Source organism: Anser anser (assembly GCF_964211835.1).
Source record: "Anser anser genome assembly, chromosome: 2".
NCBI lineage: Eukaryota > Metazoa > Chordata > Aves > Anseriformes > Anatidae > Anser > Anser anser.
The window spans coordinates 21,457,560-21,482,251 of NC_139721.1; the positions used below are offsets into that span (position 1 = coordinate 21,457,560).

At 41.6% G+C, this 24,692-nt stretch overlaps 1 protein-coding gene and 1 long non-coding RNA gene across 6 annotated transcripts in view; one reads left to right on the plus strand and one right to left on the minus strand.

Annotated features, from left to right (window-relative positions):
- Positions 1-5,537, minus strand: part of LOC310893498 — a 19,192-nt gene extending 13,655 nt beyond the window's left edge. Inside the window, exon 1 of the long non-coding RNA XR_014579023.1 lies at positions 935-5,537. This is a non-coding gene — a long non-coding RNA (uncharacterized lncRNA). The remainder of the gene's footprint in view (positions 1-934) is intronic.
- AZIN1 (antizyme inhibitor 1) overlaps positions 1-24,692 on the plus strand; it is a 26,547-nt gene that overhangs the window by 529 nt on the left and 1,326 nt on the right. For 2 of the 5 annotated variants that reach the window (XM_083822587.1, XM_083822588.1), the window contains exons 2-11: positions 5,544-5,681; positions 12,701-12,898; positions 14,990-15,163; positions 15,453-15,625; positions 19,148-19,282; positions 21,029-21,110; positions 22,379-22,453; positions 23,378-23,543; positions 24,119-24,237; positions 24,432-24,646. In XM_083822587.1, coding sequence (XP_083678713.1) covers positions 12,797-12,898; positions 14,990-15,163; positions 15,453-15,625; positions 19,148-19,282; positions 21,029-21,110; positions 22,379-22,453; positions 23,378-23,543; positions 24,119-24,237; positions 24,432-24,646 — 1,241 coding nt within the window. In that variant the 5' untranslated portion in view covers positions 5,544-5,681; positions 12,701-12,796. Of the gene's footprint in view, positions 1-5,543; positions 5,682-12,700; positions 12,899-13,824; positions 13,996-14,989; positions 15,164-15,452; positions 15,626-19,002; positions 19,283-21,028; positions 21,111-22,378; positions 22,454-23,377; positions 23,544-24,118; positions 24,238-24,431; positions 24,647-24,692 lie in introns of those variants that run through there. The other 3 variants (XM_083822589.1, XM_083822590.1, XM_083822591.1) reach the window with 3 other exon arrangements.

Sequence of the window (24,692 nt, forward strand, 5' to 3'; positions counted from 1 at the left end):
GGGCACAGAGCAGCCCCGTCCCCCGGGAGAGCGGCGGCACTCGGCGGGGTGGAGGTGTGGGGCTGCCCCTTCCCCGGGGCGAGCCCAGCTGCCACCGGCAGCGGCAGATGGAGAGCAGCGGGGCTGAGTCAGAGCCGGGGCTCCCCCGCTCCCCCGGCGCGCAGCGGGGTCGCCGCCGCCCGGCGTGGGGCCGCCAGCCCGGAGATGGATGGGACGGGACGGGACGGGACGGGAGGAGGCGGCAGGGCGGCGGGACCCCCCTCCCCGAGCCCCGGCGGTGCCGGCGGGGGTCAGCGGGCGCCGCGCTAACATGGCGGCCGGCAGCGCCTGCGGGAGGCGGGAGGCGGCAGCGGGAGGCCGGGCACCGGGGCCGGGGCCGCGCCGGGGCGGCCGCCGCCGGCGCCGCCGCCTCGCGGGGCTGGGCTGTGAGGGGGCGGCGGGGCCGGGGGCTCCGAGGGGAGCGGGCGAGGGTCTCGGCGGCGGCCCTAACATGGCGGATCCCCGCGGAGGGGGGCTGCTGCGCGGCTGCCGGCCCCCCTAGCCGAGCCGGGGCAGGTCCCGGCGGCGAGGGGGGACGTGGCGGTGCCCGGCGGTGGGGTCCCCTCGTCCCGGGGCACGGGGGGCTTCGGCCTCTCGGGGAGAGGAGGCGCCCCGGTGCTTTGGCATGCGAGCCCCGCTGGCCCCGTGCTTGTCACAGCGCTGGCTGCCCTGCGGGTCCGGGCTGAGGCGTTTCCCCCCGGTTAAAATGACAGGAGGAGAGCCCCGTCCCGGGGAGTGCCGGCTGCTGAGGAGGGGAGGCTGGAGAAGCAGAAGCAGCGCCCGTGGCACGGCAGAGGCGTCTCTCCTCGCCTGCTTCTCAGGGGCCATGTTGTGTGTAGCCGTGACCATCCATCCGGGTTCTCCTCCCGTGCTGTCACACCTCCCTGCCCCTCACCTGAGCGGCTCCTGGGGCGGCACAGGGTCACCTCAGGGGGATCTCACCCGTCCCTCTCCGTGCTGCTCACGGGGGGGGGTCGCAACGCCGAGCGGCGGTGACGGCACGAGTCATGAGGGTGCCGCACGAGTCAGGAGGGTATTGCACAAGTGGCTCTTTCCTGCACGCGAGTGGGGATGACGGGGCAAATTGCCGTAACGCTGAGGTGCCGGGGAGTCCAGCGGGGTGTGGGGGAAAGGGGAGGCCTTCCCTCTCGTTCAGCTATCTCCTCCCGTGGCCAGAGGTGTTTCTCCCTCCCGAGGAGCAGAAAAGATGAGCAGAAGAAAGCTTGTCTCAAGGACGCACGCTTTCCCCTCCCCTTGGTCAGCCAGTCAGCGCAGCGGCAGCAGGTTTGGTGCTGCCGGTCCTTCTGGAAGTCTCCTGCTTCAGCCTCAGCCTCCTCCGTTTGGTGGCCTCGGCCAGTCCTTGTGGCCCACCCGGCTGCTTGCGGTAGCTTTTGGAAAGCATAGGGCAGAGAGGCAGTTGAGCGGTGGCCCAGCTCCCGACTGTGTGTGTGTGTGTGTAAAACACGTGCCTGGGTGCCAGGGCGTGCTGAGACCCTGCTCAGGGTCAGCATGGTGTGGGACAGGGGTGTCATGCCCCGGTGAAGGGGACTGCGAGCACAGGGCACCTGGCACGGCTGAGGAGGATGCCACCGCACCTTGCCACCAGACCGCACCACGGACCCTACCTGGTCAGTAGCTGGCCTCATTCAGAGCCCGAGAAGGTGCGTGTCTGTGCTGGGGGGACCCCCGTTGTTGCGGAGAGGACAGTAAGTGTGCTGAAACCTTCTCCCAAGCCTTTCCGAAACGCGTCTTCTGCGCTGTAAAACCCTGCGCAGCCGGTGCGTGCCAGCAGACGGGAGAAGCGCTGCGTTTCAGACCTCTGCAGCAGTCTCCGGTGACTGAGCATGATTCGATTGTGTACTGCTCCCAGTCGAACACAGCCGCCCTGCACGAAAACACAGCGCAGCATCCAGTAAAGCAGCTTAGGTCTACCTCCTCTGCCTACCCAGAAGCAGGGCTGGGCTTCCTGCGCTGCGTGGCAGAGGGTTGGGGAGGATGCTGCCCCACTTCCACTCCCACCCCAGCCGCTGGGTTTGTGTCTCTGAAGCCCCTGCACTTGCTCGCCATTCTTCCCCTGATAAACGTGTGAGAGGCAGCAGTGGTGGGGGGGCGGGGGGGGTTGTGGATAATAGTGATGGTAGGAGGGGTTTGTTCCAGTCTGGACTGGTCCAGTCTAGTTCTTTCCTTCCTGTCACCCTGTGAACAATGCTGCTGCCGCTGTGGCTGATGCTTGCGACACTGCAGCCCCCTCCCCATGTGTTTCGGGCTGTGGCGAGTGCAGGGGAGGTGCCCCCTCCTCTCCTCTCCTCTGCCTGGGGTGGGCTGAGCAGGCTGGCCAGCCTCCATCCCTCTCTCCCTCCCTCTGTCCTTCCAGGGGAGAGCAGGCAGCCTCCAGCTCCGGGGAACAGGCTGTTAGACCCGAGAGAAAGAGGGGTCTTTACAGCAGTTTGTGTGGGGTGGCATCCTCTGGTGCTAAACAGCAATGCAAAATCTCCTCCTGCTTTACTGGAGGCAGGAGGAGGACTCACTGCATCCACCAGCGCTGCAGCCTGCCTGGAGGCGAGCAGCTCATGCGTCTGGGTTAGCCTGGTGTGCTGGTGGCTGTTTCTTTTTTTTTTTTTTCCCCTTAAAAAAGGCTAATGCCTTTTTTAAGGTGTATATTTGGGGTAATGCTCAGCTGGAGTGTATGATTTGAAAATGATTCAATCTCTCCAATTAAAGGAGGGACAGAGTGCTCTGGCAGGGAATTTAGACTGTCCCTTCCTGAAAAGATGCTTAATCATGTAATGGACTAATTTGGATATAATGGCAAATTTCAGTTCAAAACACTCTTGATCCAGTGCAGGAGAGAGTGCGGTCGATGGGCGAATTTCTGGCAGACCACGTGCTCCTCAGGACAGCAAGCAGAGCTACGCTTTCCCTCAGAGACCGCCTCACCGAAATGCCTTGGCACTGATCTGGAAAAGACCCATTGTACCAGAAGAATAGCTTGTTTTATTTGTGGACCAGAGTAACTTTGGTGCCTCTGAGTCTGTCGGTTTAAATGTGTGAGGTCATTTCTAGATTTTTAGGGTTTGGCCCTTGGATATTTTAGCTCAGATCATTACAAGACCTCTTTTTGGAACCTGAGAGATGCTGTGGATCATCTTAGTGAAGAAAATGAATTACGCTCAGTTTTGTAGGACTATCTGTATCGTGTTTGGGGGGGCAGATGAGCTGGAAAGAGCTCGTGCTGGTGCTTGTAGGGCTTATCAGGCAGATGCAGTTGTTTGGCAATACTGTGTTCTTTGGACAGTTAGGGGGGTTATTTTGTTCCTCAGGTGAGTGCTACTATTTGGTATAAAGTACAGCATTGCTGGTTGAGCTGCAGTCAGACTCAAGGCACCTGCTAGTATACTTACAGATGGCAGATAAACACATGCATATAGGTGCCACTTGATTATTAAAAGGCAAAGCTGCCCCCTTGTTTATTCCCGCAAAGCTTGGTGTTTAGCAAAGAACACTTCTGTACCTACTTTAACACCCTTAAACAGTGGAACTTTTTCTGCCTCATCACATGGGCAGTTTCTCTAAAAATGGGACTGTCCTCATCTATTAGGGACATCTAACGCATTTCTATGGCTTAAAATGGTAGTCCTGCTCTACTACCATGGAGCAAACTAACTCTTAGTTAAATCACTTGCCTTGTAGAATAAAAGTAGTAGGATTTGAAGTGCTCAAATCCTACTGTTTCCATCTCTGAGTATTTAATATTGGCAAATCTGCATGGAAGAGGCAAGTCAAGAGAGTATTTTTTAAGCACATATGTAGTTTCTTCAGATAAATAATCTTCATTTAAAAGAAATTCTGAAGGGCATTTGGAACTCAGCACAGCTCGTAGTCAACGATCGCTAAAGAAAGCGATCAGTTTTCATTCCAATGCCATGGAAACTTTTTCTGTGTGCTTTCTACTTGGCACGTGTGAGAGCATTTATCGGAGCAGTACTGCTGATGATATTTGTCTGAAGCATGTCCTTTTAGGTTTTGCACTACAGGGTCATGTGCTCCCCCTAGAAGCACCAGTTTTTAATGACTTGTCCTTCTAGGAAGGTGGACTTATAATCACTGAAATCGGTACGAGTCCTTGAGCATAATCAGAACAGCATAGTGGAGCTCCTGGTTGATTTTACAAAAACCAAGCACTGACTGTTCTTAAAAGTGTTGTATGCATAATCTGAAGACAAGACGTTACTGATTTCTTGCGTTAATGAAAGAAAGGGATGATTAAACACAATGCATATACATTAATCCTACCTGGCAGAATTCCTGAATATCTCAAACAAGTCTGAAGTAGTGAGGCTTATTTTTGATACTGAATGCTAGTGCTAATCTTTATGCTAAAGCTGGAGAGATTGCTCTGTAGAGTTGCTGTGAAAAAGTTGCCCTCAAGGTAGGGTACAGCTGTTTAGCTTTCTAATAGCAAGAATAACTGGAAAAATACACTTTGGCAGTTTGCTTAACCGTATTGTGGTTGAAAAGATGATAGCCTGGGTTAGGCGATTCCCAGAAGCCAGGTTTTTGTAGTCTGCGCTTGGAGTCTCATTTAAATAATGGGAGCAGCAAAGGTTTATTTTTATTTTTTTTACAATACGTTGGTGCATTCCCCATTTCATGTCGTAGACCACAGCGAATTTGTGGAAACTTTGGTGTGTGCTGGGTTTACACAGGGCCAGTTCTGTACTGTGTTTGAGCCCGTGAAAATGACAGTTCCTTTCAGAGGGCATAACTTCTCAGCGGGGCTGGTTTGTGTCTGCGTGACTGCCTTTTATGTTCCTTGTACCCTTTTCTGTGATTGCTTTACCTTAATTTGAGTAAACTAGCCTTGTACTTCTAAAAAGCCTCCTTGGTGTTGTGTGTAACATCCTTAGACTTTAGGGGCCAGCTGAAATGTTTCCTCATTCCTGAAGGCAAGCCTAAGTTTCTTTCTTTTCACTGTCTTGCTCATCCCTGAATTTGTACGTACGGTGCTCAGCCTCACTATATAAAGCCCTGTTTTCATCCACAAAGACATGTCCATTCACAGCAGAGAAAGAGAATGTGGCAAAGGAATTACAAAGTAGAAAGGAAGTGGGGGGGGGGAACCAGAAAAATTGCAACAGTTACAGGGTTAAAAACATTTTGGGTGCGGGTGGTTAAGTATTAAGGTCTTCCATACAGAAGGATGGTGGAGAGTCCTTTGCTTTAAAAGTCTTCCAGTTCAGATGATGAAAGATGAGTACAAACAAGCAGTTTATATGTGCCTATTTCATGTGTCCTAGCAGTGCTTCATACATCTGACTTGATCTGGCTCAGAGTTCACGTTCACTGTTGAAAACTGGGCGTTTTATGTGATTATAGACTTTCACAGTGGGAAGTTGCAAACCTCCTTAACTGCAGCGCTAAAAATGCATGTTCTGTGTTTTAAGATAAAGCTTTTATTTTGTTCTGGCGATGAAATTTATTTTTGCATGCGTTTCTTCCTACAGGGCAAAATCTCTGATCAAGTTTACAACTATCCAGAGGGCTTAGGAGAAGTGCTTTATAGAGAACAGTTCGACTTCAACGCTGAGCCACCTTGGGAACCTAGCTGATGATAGTAGGGTTCCATCTCCTAACTTGTCCATGTAAGTCTTTTTTTTTTTCCTTGCTCTTCATCTGTATGAAAGAGTCCAAGTGCTTCCAAAAATGTGAACAGTATGTATTGGCTTTCTGAGATACAAAATACCTGTCCTTATGCAGCTTAGCAAAAATTGGAAAGCAGGAGCATGCATGGTATCCTGGGCTTTCATTCAAGGTAGCACTGTAATTTTTTTACTTACCTAGTACTTTTCTCAACAGCGTTATCTGATCAACTTCTGTGGGACTTAAACATGTGTTAGTAAACTTCGTACTTTTCTGCACTAGGGCCACTGGCTACAGAAATCCGAAAATAAGCTGCAGTAGCTTCAGTCTCAGAGTGGTAATTTGGAAGTTATGAATTCACACTGTGTGCCTATTAACATCAAACCATGATTTGCTGAGTACTGTGTGATTTCTGAGGGTGTTTTACACTCAAATAGTTAAAAATTTGCTATTGTAAACAGTAACTAATGCTGATCAAGGGTGTGCCTTCCCAAATGCCCGTCTCCATTATTTGCTAATTATTATTCACTTCCACAAATAGTTGTAGTTGAGCTACAGTAGAATGTGGAATTCTGTGTTGGATGGAAGTCATGCACCAATTATAAACCTCTTTAAATTTAAAGAGGCAAACAGTTATTAAAGCAAAACAAAACCCATGATAACTGAAAAAAAGTGAACACATGTGGTTGATCTTAAGGAGCACAGAAAACTCTGGAATGTGTGTGGTTATCCTGTTCTGTTAACACAAAAGAGTAGCTTTGTGTGGTTTTAACAATACCCTGAAATGCATTTGTAACATCTGAGTTAAGCTGATTTTATGTAGTATTCTTGTCAGGCTATCTGGTATTTTTGTTGTTGGGCTTAGTACCTACAAATTATATAAAGCTTCTTAATGTCAAACTATAGAATGAGAATGGTTAAGTGCATTTAACCGATAAATTAACTGATAAAGGCATTTCTTAAAGACCGCAAAGAGTTTAGATACCAGTTACGTTGGTATGTCTCCTAATAAGGTACTTCACGTAGATGACGCTGTCCTTTGAAAATACTGCAGGAAGGGAAGCACAGGGTGAGCTTGGCTTATCATGATTTCTGTATTTTATCTCCAGAGGTGGTGTTTTTCTGATTTTGTTTGAAATGTGTTGGAATTAGCCAAATGTATCTGGTTCTATGTGGATGACTGTTCAAGTGAATACAGCTAACATTGAGAATTCTCTATGTATTGCTGTTGTTTTGTAGGTAACAACTGTTTTTTTGTAGGCAGATCTGAGAAAATTCTCTTGCTTAGCCTCTGGGTTTCAGTTCACTTTTGAATGAGGGTAGGACTTCCTAGCGTGACGTCTTGCACTTCAACAGTAGTAAAGTAAACAAGCAATTAAAAGGTAGCAAAGGCAGCAGAATTGTTAGGAGGAAGGAGAGCATATAGTACAACCTCTTAAGGTACTGGAAATGAATTTTAATTTCTTAAACAACTCTGAAGTAATTTTGACTTTGAAGTTTTGTTCTTTGTGGGGAAGGCTGCTCTGGTACCTTCACTGAGATTGTTTTCTCTAACTAGTGGACTGTGCTGCAGCAAGTAGCGCAAGGTGTAGCTTGTCCTAGAATGGAAACACAGCTGGGTTTGCTATATTTGTGGCTGAAAGTTCAGATTTTCTGCATGCTTATTTTGCTCTAGGATCTATTATGTCTTTAGTGCTAATATACTGTCCACAAATACAACTAGTTCAATATTGAATGTGGAGGTGATGTATGTAGCAGTTCTCTGTGTTTGCCAGTAAATCAGCATGGCTTGGTGTGCTGAAGCATGGGTAATTGCCTCAAACACAGCTAAGATATATTTAAGTTAGCCAGCTAATTGGTAGTTTGAGTCCTGTTCAACTTGTAAAGCGATTTAATGGGGAAAAAGGTCAATTGAGCTTTTAAATATAACTGTTAATCTTATATTGCAATGGAACTTAAATAAAAATCTTCTGTCTGAAGGTATACTTATATTCCCATTAAACTTGCTTCCTTTTTATAATTCTCTCCCTCCCACTTTTGTCGTTGTATCAACGCTGGCCATGGAAGAACTTGGGGTTTTAGTTCTGTCTTGCTCTCAAGCTCTGACTTCCTGAGCAAACAGTTTGGCAGCTGAGGTCTGAGGTGTTGCTCCTTTGAAAACTTGTTCTATTTATTGCCACGTCTGGTTGGTTGGAAATGGAGGGAATTACCAAGGGAAAGCTGATCTATTAAGCAGCCCTGTGCGGGCCCAGTGGGAGCAGGAGTTGTTTGGGCTGGCTGGCCTTTCAAGCTCTCTTGCCTTTCTGTCCGAATGGGGCTGGGTGGCAGTAGGGAAACGAGAGCTGGGAGCACAGTAGAGGGCCAGTGGGCAGCGTGGAAAGTGAATATTAGCAGCGACTGGTAAGTGTGGGGAGAGGGAAGGGAAGTGAGGTAGCACTTCTCTTTCATGAGGGTGCAAGCAAACGTGGTACCACGGAAGTATACGTGCGATTACAAGAGTATGCCTTTTGGTAAGCTTTGCTGGCTTATCAGCTTTGAATAATGTATTCAAATGTCAAGAAAGCAGAAGAAAGTTCTTGAAAGCATGGATGTTGCGGAAGAAAATGTCAAATAGGGCATTATTTCTGAGTACCTCCTCCTTGCTCGCTTTCTTCTTCATCACAGATGCTCTGTTACATGGCTCATTTAATGGTGTGAAATACTACTGAAGGGAGGCAGGGGGAAATTAACCTGAGCTGTGCAGGTATTCTGCAGCGACCCTTGTTGGATTTGTGCCGAGAGGCAAACCTGAGTGATGCAAAATGCCCAATGTCATTGTAAATAGAGAGAGCTGCTTCGGGATTTCCATTACTTGGCTAACGATTGCATTCAGCTAACTGAGTGATGAGGACACAAGTTAGTGAAACAGCATCTTGGAATACTCTTTAAAGATGCTCTGAATATAAATGGGCATTTCTTGTACTGAAAACAGGGGACTCATGTTTCTACCTTCCTAGTATATCTGCTTCTGTATTTAATTGGCAACGTTAGTGATAAAATGCTTCAATTTTTTTGATCTTTTACTCTTGAAGAACCAGTACAGTAAGGAACGTGAGATGAAGGTCTTCTAAGTCTTTAGGATTTTTGCATTGGCATAATTGTTAATCTCATAAATATTTATTTTGTCTACTGAGACGTGTAGTTGAAAGGCATTATTGGGAACCTGTCTGGTTTGTGGAGACTTTGTTCTCTGCGGAGGAAGTTTTTAGTGAAAAAAACCTTTTTTCTTTTTTTTTTTTTCCAGGCCAAACAATGTGTAATTCTGACAATAAAAAGAAAAAAATGGAAGCAACGAGTTTGTTATGGATGCTTGCATATGACAAGCATGTGTTTAGCCGCTTTTCAGAGTATTTTAATTTTCTTGTGTTCCAGATGTTTGCGTCAATTGCAGTGTTTACATATTTGAACTTTAAGATAAAAGTTCTTCATCTGGGAAATCATTGTGTTAAATCTTGAAGAGCCTGAGGATGTAATGCTTACTTCAAAGAAAGCAACTACATGCCTATGTAGAAGTCTCCATACCACTTGACAGCTTTTGTTTGCCCTTAAATATATGCCCTGGAGCACTGTGCAGACTAACATTTCGGGGACTAAAATGGGTGGTGTTACCACATGAAGTTTGTCAAATTATGAGTTGCATTAAGTCAGCATTCCCAGTGTGGACTGAACTCTGTATTGTAATGATTTGACTGTCCTACAGATTCGGAAGTCTTAAACCATCCTTCTGATTTTCTTTTGCGTGTGTTCATTTGGTCTTCCACAGATTTTACCATTGATTCTCCTCCTACTTTGGGATGGGAGGTCAGGAGGGGCAGAACAGAGTAAGGTGATATAGCACAATGCCAAATCCCTCTTCATGTGTTAAAGAAAAATGTATGCACCATTGTGTGATGCTGCTGTGGCAGCGTTGGTAGGAATTTCAGTTTTCTCTGTGGATTTTCTGTCTTGCTCTCAACAAGAGTGAAGAGAGAATTTCTTCCAGAGCAGAAGAAATTGGAGAGGAGAGTAATGAGCTGGGACTCTGAGGATGGAAGTTGGTAGGCTCTTTTACTAGATGAATTTTGCAAAATGAAAAGCTTGATGTCACAGACATGCTTAGGAAAAGCAAGTGCTGTTTAGCAGCCTGGGAGAGGTTATACTAGGTTGTTTATGGCTTCCTGCAAGCTATGTTATTTGTCCGTACTAGTATGGGTTCATTTTTTGTCTCTGCCTCTTGATCATAAGATGCTTTTGGATAACTGAATTATGAGAGGCAGCGTTTTAGGAAATGACCTGCATCAAAGCTAACAAAAAGCTCTTACTGTGTTAATTAAACCTTGCTGTTGTTTAAAGTTGGTATGATCAATTAGTTAAATAAAATGCAAATGTTTTTACCGTCTTTCATAGAGCAACTTGCCTGTCTGAAGCTAATCTGTTTATTTTTGCTCTCGAACATTTTTCTTAATCTTCGACTTAGCAGAGTAAGTTGAAGTTAAGTCTTAAGTAAACTTTCTAGTTAAGTGTTCATGTCGTTTTTGCTTTCAGGGAGCTCACGGTAAAAATGCTTCTTCCCCCTCTATGCTTTATTTAATCTTGCTCTCTTTCCTTCCCACAGGACCTCCCTAAAAGTAAAAATGTAGCTTTTGGAGGAAAGTTGACAATGACACTGTCTCTGTAAACTATAGACACCACAATCATTGACTGTGAAAAAGCTTTATTTTAAAAGTGCTACAAAATTAGCCTAAATCCCCTCCCGTGTAACTCAGACAAATACTAGGACTTGGAGAGAAAAAAGCCGGCTGCTTGTTTAGACCAAGCTTCATGTGCAGTCAGAGGCACCAGCAATTAGCCTGCAGGGTGTGTGTGTGTCTGAGTCTAAAATCCATTCAGTGCTTGTGACTGCTTCCATTGAGTGTCCCGGGACCTTCCAACAGGACAGATCTGTGCTTCCTCCCAGGGAGGGTGGGTGGAGACATGCATTAGTACAGTGGAAGGGACTCATGACCATCTGCATGCTTCAGAGTGTAGGAAGTGGCTTGTCGTACTAAAACCAACCAGACAAAAAAAAAAAATCCAGCTTTAAAATCTAGCCTAGTACCCTTTTCTAGACAGTAAATCCTGAATTTAATTTTGCCTTCGGACTGTTTGGTGGGCTTGTACAATAATGTTAGGGAATGGTGAGCTTACGGTCAGAAATACAGAATTTGTCCAACAACTTGAAAAAAGAAGGTTAATTATGAGGCTTCTGTCAGCCCGGTCACTTCACATGCTTTCAGTTGCAGATACTTGCAGTTTTGGTAGATGGGATGTGAGTGGGGAGGGGGAACAAGAAACTGGGATCGTAGATCACCCTATACAGGGTTACGCTGTCAGAATATTGTCATTGAGGCTTGCTGAACTTTTTCTAAAGTCATGGGACTGATTATGTGTGTTCCAAGCGTATTGTAGGTTTAGATGCCACGCAAAATGTATTTTTCTTTTAAATTATAACACTCCTCAGTGTAACAAAAGGATTTAGAAAGTTATAGGTTTTGAATGGGTAATGTTACATTTGAATAACCTGCTGAAAATGGAAATCATTTTGCTTTTGCGTGTGTTCAGCATGGTTGTTTACTTACTCCTCTCTTTGGGTATTCTTCTTGCAGCAGGACTACAAAAGGTCTGTTGTAGGAGAAAGAAAGTTTAATGTTTTATTACACAACCAGCATGTTCCTGAGGTTGTATGAAGTACTTCTAAACTTTATACATTAGGCTGTTTGAGTCATAGCATAAATTTGCAGAAATTTATGGCAGAAATTATTCCAAGAGAACTAAACTGCTATTACCATTTAAATTATATTCATAGCTTTTCTTCTGTTGACCTTCAGATTTCTAATACTCTGGAATTGTATTGAGTCTTCAGTAAAATGCTGATGCTAGATTTCTTCTTAGGAGAAAAAAAAAATGTATTTTTTGTACTCTGCTACTGGAAACCACTGGTATTTTACGGAGGTGAATGTGTTCAGGTCTTTGTTCTAATTAGCTGGCAAATCAAGGATACCCATGAAGTACCTGTTCAGAGCATGATGGTGGCTGTGTAAATATGGCTCCAGTGTTCCCGTTTGTTTCATTGATTCCAAGTCAAACTGAATTTGTAAGCTTGTTAGCCTCCTTAAAGGAATTTTAGCTGTTACTCAAACTTCAAACGAGATGTGACTCTGAAGATGTTTTTCCTGGTTGTTGAAATGTCTGCCACCTAGTCATTGTTTTTATAATTATAATTTACTTGCCATACCGATGTCAGGATTTATCTTACCCTTTCATAATTGTTTTGGGTCTTCAGGATTCACTTAAGCGTATGACTCACTTGTGAGGCAAGTATGCTGAGTATGAAGCATGCTTATCTTTGTTATTCATCTCCTGGATATTTTATTGAAAATTTTCACTACCACTGAGTTAAATTCACCTGGCAGGAGATAATTCTTTTGAGAAACATAGGTGGCATACTCAGAATGAAGGATCCAGGAAGCATGCAAAGCTCATGCCAGTGTTTTCCCTGCTACTGGCTATAATGACAAGAAGTAAGAGCAGCTGCTTTTCAGTTGTCTTTCTTAATATTAGCTTGAGTTGAAAGGAAGCTCAAGTAAGTATCTCTTCATGTTGTTAGCAGTGTTAACCAAACTTATGTTGCAAATGTTGGCTTTTATTTATTTACCTATTCTAGGGAGGCAGTGGAATAAACATGAGACAAGTAATTATCATGACCTTATGAACATTTGAACCCAAAACCATCTTATTAACTTTTAGGGTCTCAGTAAAGCATTGTTTTAACATCCAGCTGCAATGTTTCTGGTTTCTATTCACATTTTTGACTGGAAACCTGTATTTCTATTATTTTTAAAGCCAAATACAGGTGTCTTTAGAAAACAACCAGCTTTGCTTAATAAATACTATTCTAATTCTGTCAAAAGATGAAGGGTATGCTTTGTGCCTCTTTTCCCATTGGTTTGTTTTCTTTGTACAGTTTGTTGCATAATTTAAGGACCCGGATTTAAGGCTTGGAAGCCCATCCCTTGTGTTTCTTGGTTTATGACTGTCGGCTTCGCGGAATACGGCTGAGATGAAAGGATTTCTCGAGGATGCAAATTACTCCATTGGCCTGTTGGATGAAGGAGCAACTCTTGCAGATGTTATTGACAACTGTATTTATGAACATACTCATGTAAGTTTTATAAATTTTCCAGATCTTCTGGTTTAGTTCTAAGTCTTCAAACTAGGTCAAGGTATTTAGCACTGATGATCTGACAGCAACAGAGGAACAGTCGGCTAAAATTCACCTTATAAAGTAGTTACCCATTCTAATTTTACTTCATGTTGTTTGTTTTCCTAAGGCTGAATTCTGTTGGGGAAATTTGGACAGCAATTGTTACCTCCCTGAGCATGGTTAACAGGAAGGTAATTTTGCTGACTGTGTTAAATACAGGTTCCTATCTCATTCTTCAAAGAAATGTTGTTTTCAGTGGGGTTTAGACCAGGAACCTGAAATTTGACAAGCGTGTATTGCTGAGTTAAAAACAATTTTCTGCTTTTTCCCTGAAAATACACCAAAGTTTGGACAAATGCATGTGCTGAGCCAGCTTAAAGCCATGTTTAAAATTTCTGTGGTCAGACATAATCATATGGTTGTACACCTTCCCTACCTTCCCAGGTGTAAGAAGCACAGGTATCAAGACCAAGAACACTGAGGTGCAGCTTTTTTCTTCCAAGAAAATAAACTGGTCTAAAAGCTATTGAGGCTTAGCAATCCACTGGAAAAAAAAATTAAATAACTCTGTGTATACGGTAGTAATAGTTATTGAAATCAGGCTTCACTCATTTCTTAGGAGGTAGGAAGATGTTGTAGGCTTTGTTTTGTTGACAAGGCTGTAGAAAGAAAGACCTTTATGAAAAATTAAGTTTAATTAGCAAGTCCTGTATCTTTAATATGCCACACCTATGAGTTGTTCACTTTTTTCCCTTGGTTTACCAAAACTGATGTTCAAATGCAAGTGCTCATCTATAGTACAGCAAATAGCTAAATCCCATGGCCTTCTGAACTCAGGTAAAGGATTCCCAAATCCTGATTCCTAATATTCTTTTTCTGTCTAGCAAATAAATAGGTAAACTACTGGCAACATGTCATGTCTCCAACCACTGGCTGGCTCACAGAGGATAGCTGCCTCCTGCTGCTTTCATTTACTCCTTTAGCTCAAGGGGTAGAGGCGTGTGCCATGGATCTAAAGCTCCAGATCCCATTCCTGCTGGTGACCCGTACAGGGGGTCAGTATGCTTCCACCCGATGGAATTTCTATTTGTGTTATTTTTTAAACAAAAATAAAGACATTGTGTACAATAAGCCACAACAAAGTTTTGTATCTGCGTTTTGTATCTAGTCAAATGCTAGAATTAACGTTTGATGTACAGTCTTAATTCAGATTGATCATGTATTTTGTGATGGTCTTTAATATAATTAGGCTATTTGTTTACAGGATTTTTACTGAGTGCACATTATGAACAAATACAGAATGATCAGTTTGGATTTTGGTCCTCTACATCGACATCATGACTTGATATTAAGCAAGACTGTGGTGACAGATGCACAAGGGGGACTGTTGCAGTTTCCAGAAAACTATCTGTGCATTTTGTTAAAGATCATGTACTTGACTCTGCAACTTTAACGTGTTGAATTAAGTTCTTTAAATTCTGCTTAAACTTTGTGCTCCATAAAATGTGGAGAACAGTCTCAATAATGTAATTCATGTAGTCAAATTTATTATCAAACAAATTTTCAATAAAATGAGCTATTATCTAGATGTTGAAGTAATGGTAGTACATTAGACTTTTTTTCCTTGTGTAATAAGCTGCAAATTATGTTGAGACTGTGGTCGCTTTCATCCCAGTGGATTTTCTTCCTCCAAAGAATCGCAGACTTCTAAAAATGCTAAGTTGGAAGTGATTTGTAACCTATTTTGTATTTTTAGATAAACTGAGTATTTGGCCTTTAAGTTTTATCTTTTGTCCAGGAATTTCAGATTATTATCTATAAGCCATTCATAATATCTTTGAAGTGGTAGGTATTACCTTTGATTTTAAAGCTAGTTCAAATTGCTAGGTAAAAGTACAAACAAGAGAATTGCTCAGGGTCAAACCTAGAAGTTAATATCAGGACCAAAAAAAAATACATAATTCTTTATGACTTTTTCTTAGGTTGTTTGTGTTTTGACAGCAAACTCACAATGTCAGGTATTTTATTTTCCTAACTTCATTTTTTTAGACCGGAAAAAGAGCATTTTATGTTGGTGATCTTGGAAAGCTTGTAAAGAAAAACATACAATGGCAGAATGTGATGGCACCAATAAAACCATTTTATCCTGTAAGATGCAATTCTACTCCAGGTGTACTTGAAATTCTGGGAACCCTTGGGATTGGATTTGCATGTTCCAGTAAAGTAAGTGTTCATTGTCTTCATATCTGTCTTCCTTATTTCCTTCCATCTGTCCAGTGTTTTAAAAACAGATTTTTTAGTATTAAGTGCTGTGGTTATATATAATATAGTCTAAAATGTGAACTCCTATGTTCAGCTGGCTGTTAAAAATCTATTCTTCCATCCTAAAAGCGGTGGTTAGTTTTCTGTATCTTATTTGGACTACTTCCTACGGTGCTAGAGCACAGTTTCTTCACTGAGTTTTCAGTTAGTGCACTTGACTGTGAAACTCTGGTATGCTCCTGTTTTTCAGTCTGAAATGGCATTGGTACAAGGCCTGGGCATTTCTCCTGAAAACATTATATATACAAATCCTTGCAAGCAAGCTTCTCAGATAAAGTATGCGGCAAAAGCTGGGATAAACATCATGACTTGTGACAGTGATATCGAGCTGAAGAAAATTGCACGTAACCATCCAAATGCTAAGTAAGTGTCAAAATTATGCTTTTGCTTTTTACGTTGGAGAGGTTTAATTTTGCCTGTATTCTGGGTTGTTTGTTAAGCTGCAGCAATGATACATAGCTTCTTTAATACAACTTGCATATCTGTTTATCTCTTCTCTTTATGATATCTGTCTTGAAGGTAGTTTTTTTTTCCCCTCAAGTTTTTTCCTCTGAGTCTCAGCTTCCTATATGATAGTAAGGCCCTTGTTTTGGGAGAGATCTTGTAGTAGGGCTGTCTTTGTAGAAAGGTTTCAGTCATCAAATCTCAGGAGTCTGGCACGTTGTCATCCGCAAGTCCATTCTTCTGTTTTGTTGTGATTTCTGTTTTTCCCTTTAGAATATTCTGTTCGAAAATGAGTGGCTTCAGCCTAAGAATGTGCTGAGATTATCAGCAAATCAGCTTGTGCACTGGGTCCCATCTAGGGCTTGGATGTGCTGTGCAGGTGTTAAATATACCTACAGATATTAGCCCACTGTTAGTGAGAAATCTAACTCCAGTTCTATTTCTAGTCACTTCAGCATTGGCACAGATGCTTTCTGTAGAGATCATCAAAGCTGATATTCTGGCTGTTAAAAAAAGACTGGTAGATGCTCATGTCATTAAGCATCACCTCCTTCACGTATGAAAGCTTTTGCTGTGGGTCACTTTTTTGAAGTCAGAGCCTAAGTGGATATTATATTGCTTCCCAGTGACTAATGCGGTACAGCTTCCTGACAGCTTCGTCAGAGCACATTAAAAGATGGGATTCCTGGCATCCTTTTCAGAGTTACTGGTTCTAGACTGTCCTTAAAGAGTCCTGTCATCTCAAAACTGTGGCCATAGTTACAGAACTGGCAAAATTCTACAGAGTCATACAGAGTTTGGAGACTACTCATACTGTGTGCTTGGCTTCTGTTTTCATATTGCTGTTGGTAGTGATTACTCTTCATCCTCATAGCAGCCTGTCAGTGTTTTGCATGCTGGGGAGTAGTTCTTGTATTAGTTATCAGAGATCACGTTCTTTGTACTTTGCGTAAAATTTTAGCCTTGACGTACTTCGCAAATCTGAGTGCCTTGGCAAAGTTATGGCTGTCTTTTATGTCATTTAGTATTTTACCAGTTTTTACTGGTGCTTTTATAGTGTTTTATTAGTTTTTTGCCAATTTGCTTCTTCGAATCTAACAGAGAACTCCTTCTAAAAGAGGCTATCTTAATGACCACAGTAAGAGAAGTTAGGATGCAGATTTTTCTTGAGACAGTACAATTGCCAAACAGAGAAGCAGAGTGAAGGAGTTGCACAAACTCTTTACATTTTTTCAAGGATCCTATAGTCTAATATTTGAAATAATTATTATTTATTAAGGACAAGAAATTTAACTTTCATAAAAGAACTGTAAATTGCCATCTGTTTTCTAGAAACCTGATCTCAAGTTCTCCTACTTGGTAGAGAGTTGTTTGGTTCTGTTTTTAATTTGAATTCTCTTACTCAGTTCATTAATACTTTGATACTGGAGTGATAACCATGGGCTTTATTTTTCTTCCTTGGTGCATTTTTAAAATGTTGAAGCCTTGATACAGCCTTGTTCTTCCTATGTATGGCAGTCACAGCTAGGTTGTCTTCTGTAGATAAAGCTAACTGCAATCTGCCAGAGGAAGTCCTGCTTCAGAAACTGTAATTCTGCTCCTCCTAATTTTCAGAAAATCTTTGTAACTTTGTGCACTAACAGTTATCCAGATGTATCTGTCTTTGGAAGTCTCGGTAACTTGAGATTGCGAATTTATTGAATAAAGAGGAGAAATGTGAGAAAGGAATACCTACAGCTTTACTTTCTATCATTTCCTTCTAATAAATTCTGCTTGGAAAAGTCCAAAGGTAACAGCTAAGGTTGGTGGTGTCCTAAGAGCTCCATCAGAGGAATAGCTCTCTTTAAGGATCAATGCTTCTTGAAAAATAAAAATTAAAAAATAAAGCAAACCTCCAAGCATACACATCATCTTCTATCCCTGCTCTAAGTGGTTGAGATGTAGGAAGAAAGATTATCCTAAAACTTCTAGAAGTAAGAATTATGCTTCTTCACAGTGGCTTCCACTAGAGGGAGGGGGAATCTCTTAGCTGATTTATAATGCTGCTATAACAGTTTATCGATAAAATATAATATAGGGTGTTGTCTTTAAGAAATGGTTTTAACTAATGTTAATGTGAGGTTACAAACAATAATATTATGGTTTTGAAATTCTTTAAAAGGTTAAAAAAAAATGGAACACTTAATAGTTTTTAATATAGTCAGCCAAATGCTTTACAAAATGTGATTTGAGTACAGAGTTCTCAGAGGTGTCTGTGCTAGTAGACAAACAGCACACTAGAGGCCGGGTAGTGTCTCAAGAAGAATGAAGTGATAGACCTTAATTTTAAGGAGGATTGCTTGGTAACTGGTGTGAGAATTTAGGGTTTTTTTGCTCTTTACAAAATGCATTTTAAACACATTGTGAGACATTTGAAAAGGACTCTTAGAAGTCAAGGTAGGTGTTAGCCATGACAAAATGCGTTGAACTAGGCTAAGTTGGCTTGTTGCGTGTCTTGAAAAGAACTATTTCATTTTGGGCACAGAGCTTTGCCATTTGTTTGTGCCCTTCCTGTTGGCTAACTCTAACGTGCTCCCGTGTAGTCTGTGTATAACACAATCCAACTTCTGTTGCGTTTACCACGTGGTTTAATAAGATGATTTTTATTGTGGCTGGGGGAGCAGGAAAGGCGGTGAGTTTCTTGGTGGACAGCAGTTTGAATTTGTAAACCTTGGGGGTGTACCTGGAGAGGGTTTGACATAAGCGTGCCTTTGCCACTCAAGTGTTGTTTAATGCAGCAAACGGTCAAGGACTGATGCTGAGGCTTGCCGAGCCTACGCAGAGTTAGGCTTTGACCTGAGTGGGGACCTTATCTCGCTGCCTAAGGCTGTAAGAGGTGGTGCTGAGTGCATTGCTGCTCCACAGGAGCCTGCAGGGAGCAGGGGAAGAGTGGGGACCCCCAAACCATGTGCCCAGGTCCCTTGGGGGGGCAGAGGACATGGCCAGGGTGTACTTTGAATGTGTCAGCCAAAGGTTCTCCAGGTGTTACATTGAACCACATCTGACACAAGACTGACTCAAGGGGGTTCTCCATCCTCCCGTGGGCTACAAAGGAGGTCAGAGACGGGAAAACCATGTTACAGTCACTAAGGGTGTTAAGGCAAAGCATACTTTATTAGAAGGTAACGTTCTCTTTTATTACAGCACTCAACAGACTCTTGCTGCTACAAAAGAGTCTTAGTTGCTGCATTTCGAAATCCCTTATCCTTGTTGGCTCCATGTTTTAGCCCCTAATTGCTAGTTTTTTCTCTGTACAGGATTGTTTTTATTAGGTTCACTTGACTCATCCATCGATGGAGCTGGAGTACTGACAACATAATCAACATACTTCTGACAGTCTTCAGGCTTCACATGTGCTGATGATGTAAACCAACTGCCCCAATCATCTTCCCCTTCTCTTAGGCTCTTACTGCACATTGCCACAGAAGACATTACTGCTGATGAGGAGATGAATATGAAGTTTGGCACCACCCTGAAGAACTGTAGGCATCTGATGGAATGTGCTAAGGAGTTTGGAGTCCAAATAGTTGGTGTTAAGTGAGTAACTTCATTGTTCTCTGCTGGCTGGGACGATGTTTATATGATGTGTTCAAGACTTAGAACTACAGCACAAAAGAACTTTTTTCCCCCTTTTTTGGCATTTTTCTTTTTTTTTACAGGGATTTAGAAATAAAACATTTTGGATCATGATCTTTTGCTTGCAAGCAAAGCACTAATATCCAAGCAAAAACTAGTGAAACAAAGTAACTATTACTGACATCGAAGCAATTTGAAATAGAGTATCAAAAATTTTTCTGCTGGTGTTAAAGCAAGGTTTAAAAACCTTTCTTGTCTTATATCTTTGCTCTTGAACTTCCACAGTAACTTGATTTTTATTTTTTCCAGTAATAAATAGCAGACCAGATAAGCTGCTAGTATAACATGAGATAGCTTGGACAGATTCTTGAACAAGGTGAACATGAGGTTACTTTCAAAGAGCTGAGTCCTGTGTCACTTCTTGATCATTAAGATACAGTATTCAGAAAGGTTTTTGACGTGCCAGTGACAGAAATTGAATCCTGGTGTTCTGAGAGCTTCCAAATCATCTGTGGTATTTTAATTTTAAGCCTGACACAAAGATTTCACTGTATGGAGGAAAAATGCACACACAGTTTTTGTTTCGTCTAACTTTAGCTACTAATGTATGACATTCACAAACGGTTTCAGAAGGCAGTCAAATGAGATGGGTTGTCAAAACAGCAAAAAAGTATTTTAAAACAAAAGGTTTTGAAGATTTTAAACAATTTTGTTTTGATTTAAATCTATCCAGAATTGATGTTAGGGGATAGCAGTACTATAATCTTTAAAAATGATGAATCTCTTTTAAAATATATTACACTACTGAGGAAATAAACATTTGTTTTAATATCCAGAACATCTACGCCAACTTTAACCAAGAACGCACGGTTTTTGTGCATTTCAAGTTTAAAAAGTGAAGGTTGTTCATAACCTTTGTGTCAGACTGGTATTCCTTAAAGAATTGAATAGACAGCGTGGTGGCTCAGATGGGTATATGCGTGCATGGTCTGTCCAGAACTAGTAGACCATACTAGGAAGCCTGTGGGTGTGCTGGTGCTCACTGTATTACCTCAGCTGCTAGCAGTGTTTGGGCACTGCCTAAGCCTTTTGGACAAGGAGCCAGAGGGGTTTCAGGAGCTTGTGGGAGGCATTGGTACTCCTCTGGTGCTGGTTACCTGCTCACCAGCCTGCTTGTGAAGTCAAGATCTGGCTTAAGGTGAAGAGGCTTCAGAGCAGTGTGGCAGAGGGACATGTCCCTCCGTGCCCTCTCCCCAGTGTTGGAGTGAGTAGATAGTGTGTTTTGGGAGTAGAGCTGCGTGGCCCAGGGGAGAGGGTGTGCAAGCAAGGCCATGAAAATGAGGATGGGAGACAGGAGACTTCCTACAGGTACTCAGTTAGCGTTGGCACCCATGGAGGAAAACTTTAACCTCTTTAGGAGCAGAGACTGAAAGGTTCTGTGAGTCTCTTATTTCTTAAATATGAGCCTGTTGTAGGATATTTTTAGCAGTAAGAGGTTGCTAAGCTAAGATAGGCCTTGTGGAATCCAGTGGAAGAGAAGGCAGTCATCTGAGTGTGTTCTTTACACGGTCAATATACAATTATGCAAACTTGTCTTGTGCCACTTGGAAGCAAATTACTTCCCCTACTGTTGTAGATAGTGAAACAGTTTGCTTGGTCTGAAAGCTGCAAGGTTCTGTGCATTAACAGCGTTTTTATTTCTTTCAGATTTCACGTTTCAGGCTCTTGCAAGGAACTGCAAACGTACATTCATGCTATATCTGATGCTCGGTGTGTGTTTGACATGGCTGTAAGTAGATAATTCACCTGCATGTGCTTCAGTAGAGGATCCGTTCTATTCTAATCATACTAACAAGCCAACCACAGTGTTTCCAAAGTGTATCCATGTAGGGAAAAACCTTCTAGTAAGGCAATAAACACTTCATCATGAGACAATTCGTAGAGGGTAAAACAAACCTTACAAACTTCTTGTGGACAAAAGTTAATGAATGCTGTCCCACTGACAGGGAATAGCCTAATGTGCCACTGGTTATAGAGCAATAAGTTTTTTACAGGCACCACTGGAAAGAAAAAGTGTTGATATGTTTACATAAAAAACAAAGATACTTGCTAAGATGACCTACTTTCCTGAAAAGAATGAAGCTAAATGGTTGAAATAAATAACTGCTGTTACTCGGTATTCATTTACCAAAAAAAAAAAAATCATTTCCTAGTTTTGGTAAAGGCTTCTTGAAATTCAAATTTCAAATCCTGCAAATACACAATTGGCTTTTCTTAAGTTATATTAAAATATTAACCATTTGTATCTTGTCATTTATGATAGAACTACTAACCCAGTGCACATGACTTCTGAGGTTATTTGCTACGATGCTTATATGTTAAAGATACAATATTTTGTGGTGGGCATCTGAAGTGGTGGGCATTCTTCATGTATGAAGAATGGATTTATTAGATGTTTCAGATGACTCACATAAATGAGTCTTATATGTTCTACATATTGCAAAATTCAAAAATCACTTCTCAAAGTATTTTTGTATAAATGAGAAGCTTATAAACTAGATAGAGAAGAATCTAAATTAATCTCTTTACTCTTATTATTGCAGTTAGTGCATTACCTGTGACAGGTTACACATGGAGGGCAACAAAACGGAAGTTTTCACTGATCTTTGTGTGAATTCATTGTAGCAGACTCGTCACATAAGCGATATCTGAAAGACTTGTATTATACAGATCACTGAGTTCCTAACTCGTCAGAAGGCTCTGCCCTTATCCACAGATACTGTCTAACAAATACCACAAAATGGGAGTTGACGTTGCTGTGGGACTTCTACGTGAGAATTGTGCAACCAGCCTCTATTGACATCCTAATGCTGTTACTACTAGGTTTAGTGGGAACTGTACTAATGTCTACTAAGATACAATTTGCTCGCTAGACTATGCTTTGCTAAATATGCTCAAAATATAACTTGATAAAAAATATCCACAGTGAAAAGCAACTTTTTTGTTACAGTTACAGTTGTCTCTGTATTTACGTTCTGTTCTGCCTATGTATTTTAGGAAGAATTTGGCTTTAAGATGAACATGTTGGATATTGGTGGAGGCTTCACAGGTTCAGAACTTCAGCTTGAAGAGGTATGCAAAGTATTGAAAGTTCAAACACTTATTTTGACTTAAGTTGAAGTGTTTCACCTTCAAACAGCAACTGACATTGATAGCTGAAGCTTATTCTAAATTCCATACTAAACTGTAAGCCATAAGATCCAAATAATTGGTTTTATATTCTTTATCCTGGGAGTATAATCAGTCCTTTTAAATCTTGTTTGTATTGAGTAAACTCTGATTTCCATAGTTCAATCTGTGACATAACTTCTGCTAAGGTGAATTGGGCCAGCAACTTTTTTTTTGTGGCTGACTATATATTTTATGTCTAACTGATTGCTCTTGCATGGTTTGGGCAAAGACTGCTTAGCATTCTTTGGATCATAAACTGTATTGCTACTGTACAAAAGCTTCAGGCACTTTGCTTTAGAATTGAAGACTGATAGTTTTGCTTTTAAATAAAACTTTTAATATGGATTTGGCATAAATTGGATCTTAATTCTTAAATAATCAAAAATGTGGCTTAAGATTTGAGCATCAGTGTTAAAACACTCATTCTGTTTCTAATGCAAAAACATTCAGAACCAATCACACAAAGGCACTTTTGCTGTTCTTCTGGCTTTGTATGTAAGTTTACATTCTCTGTTGTGCCAGAGAAACTTTGAAGTTACTTTTGTTGTCTTTAGTGAACCTCGGCGTGAGCTTTGGTTGGGAGGAGGGACTGCATGATACTCAGACTCATGGTGTTCAATTGTCAGTGTTTAGCAGGATGACCTATGTTTAAACACTCTTGGTAAACTTTGCACTTCTGGGTAAGGACACTTGTCATAATAGAGGAACAGAGTAAGCTTTTTGTCATGCTTTCTGGAACTGTACACTGCTGTCTTGAGAGGGTGTGTGTGATATACACACACAACCTGAGTCACATGTGTCCTATCTGTGATTTCAACTTCCTAGATTAACCATGTCATCAGGCCACTGCTGGATGTCTACTTTCCTAAGGAATCTGGTATTGATGTGATTGCAGAGCCTGGATGTTACTATGTTTCATCTGCATTTACACTAGCAGTTAACATCATTGCAAAGAAAACTGTTGAGTACGACAAACTTCTTCCTTCTGGAAGTAAGCAATGTATTTACCTTTAGTGTGGTCTGAATTGGTAGAGACAACTGCTCACTTCTTTTAGCCAGGATAGACTAGTTTGTTCTGGCATATATTTAATATATACCTTTTGCTGCATTGTAATCCACTTCTTGGGTTCTGACCATATATTATAAATGTAACAAAGAAAATGAAATGCATAGGTTTGGCATTTCTGGTTTATTTATTATGTTTGACTTGTCAGTGGTTAAACCTAGATTAGGTGCTTTACATAAGGTGTATTGGAAGGGTCTGTATTAGACTAACATGGACAAGTACAAAACCAAGCTGGTTTGTGCTCTGCTAAAGTAGACATTGGTCTTATATTCTTTACAGTGACTGTTACTGAAAATATTTATTTTACTAAGCCTCACATTTAATATTCCAACTGAATTGTTAATCTCATTTTGTACTGATTACTCTGTCCGTAATCCTCGCGTTCTGATGCATGGAACTCCCTTTTCAGGGGAAAACAGTTGACTTAAGTAGTCTTTCTGCAACCTAACTTATGACTGAAAAAATACATGCAAGATAACTTTTTTTTAAATTTCTTCCAGTGGAGCAAGCCAGGAATGATGATGAACCAGTATTTACATATTACATAAATGATGGTGTTTATGGTTCTTTTGCGAGTAAATTGTCTGAGAAACTGAATACTAACCCAGGGGTTCACAAGGTGAGTCCTTCTGTATTCTTCAGAGATAGGCCTTACTACAATTTTATTTTTAAAATATATGTTTGATACATATATACAATACTTTTTTAAAAAAAATCATGTGTACAATTATTTGTAAAATTATCCTCTTGTATACTTGAACACTTTCTTATTGAATAAACTGAAGCCTGAATTACTGGTACATTTCCATATAGAAATACAAGGAAGATGAGCCTCTGTTTGCAAGCAGCCTTTGGGGTCCATCCTGTGATGAGCTTGATCAAATTGTGGAAAACTGTCTTCTTCCTGAGTTGAGCGTTGGAGATTGGCTGATCTTTGATAATATGGGTTCTGGTACCTTAGGTGAACAGTCTACCTTTAACGACTATCAGAGGCCACTGATTTACTACATGATGTCTTTCAGTGACTGGTAAGAAAATTCTTGATAGTTGCAAGATTTCACTCATTTCAAGAGC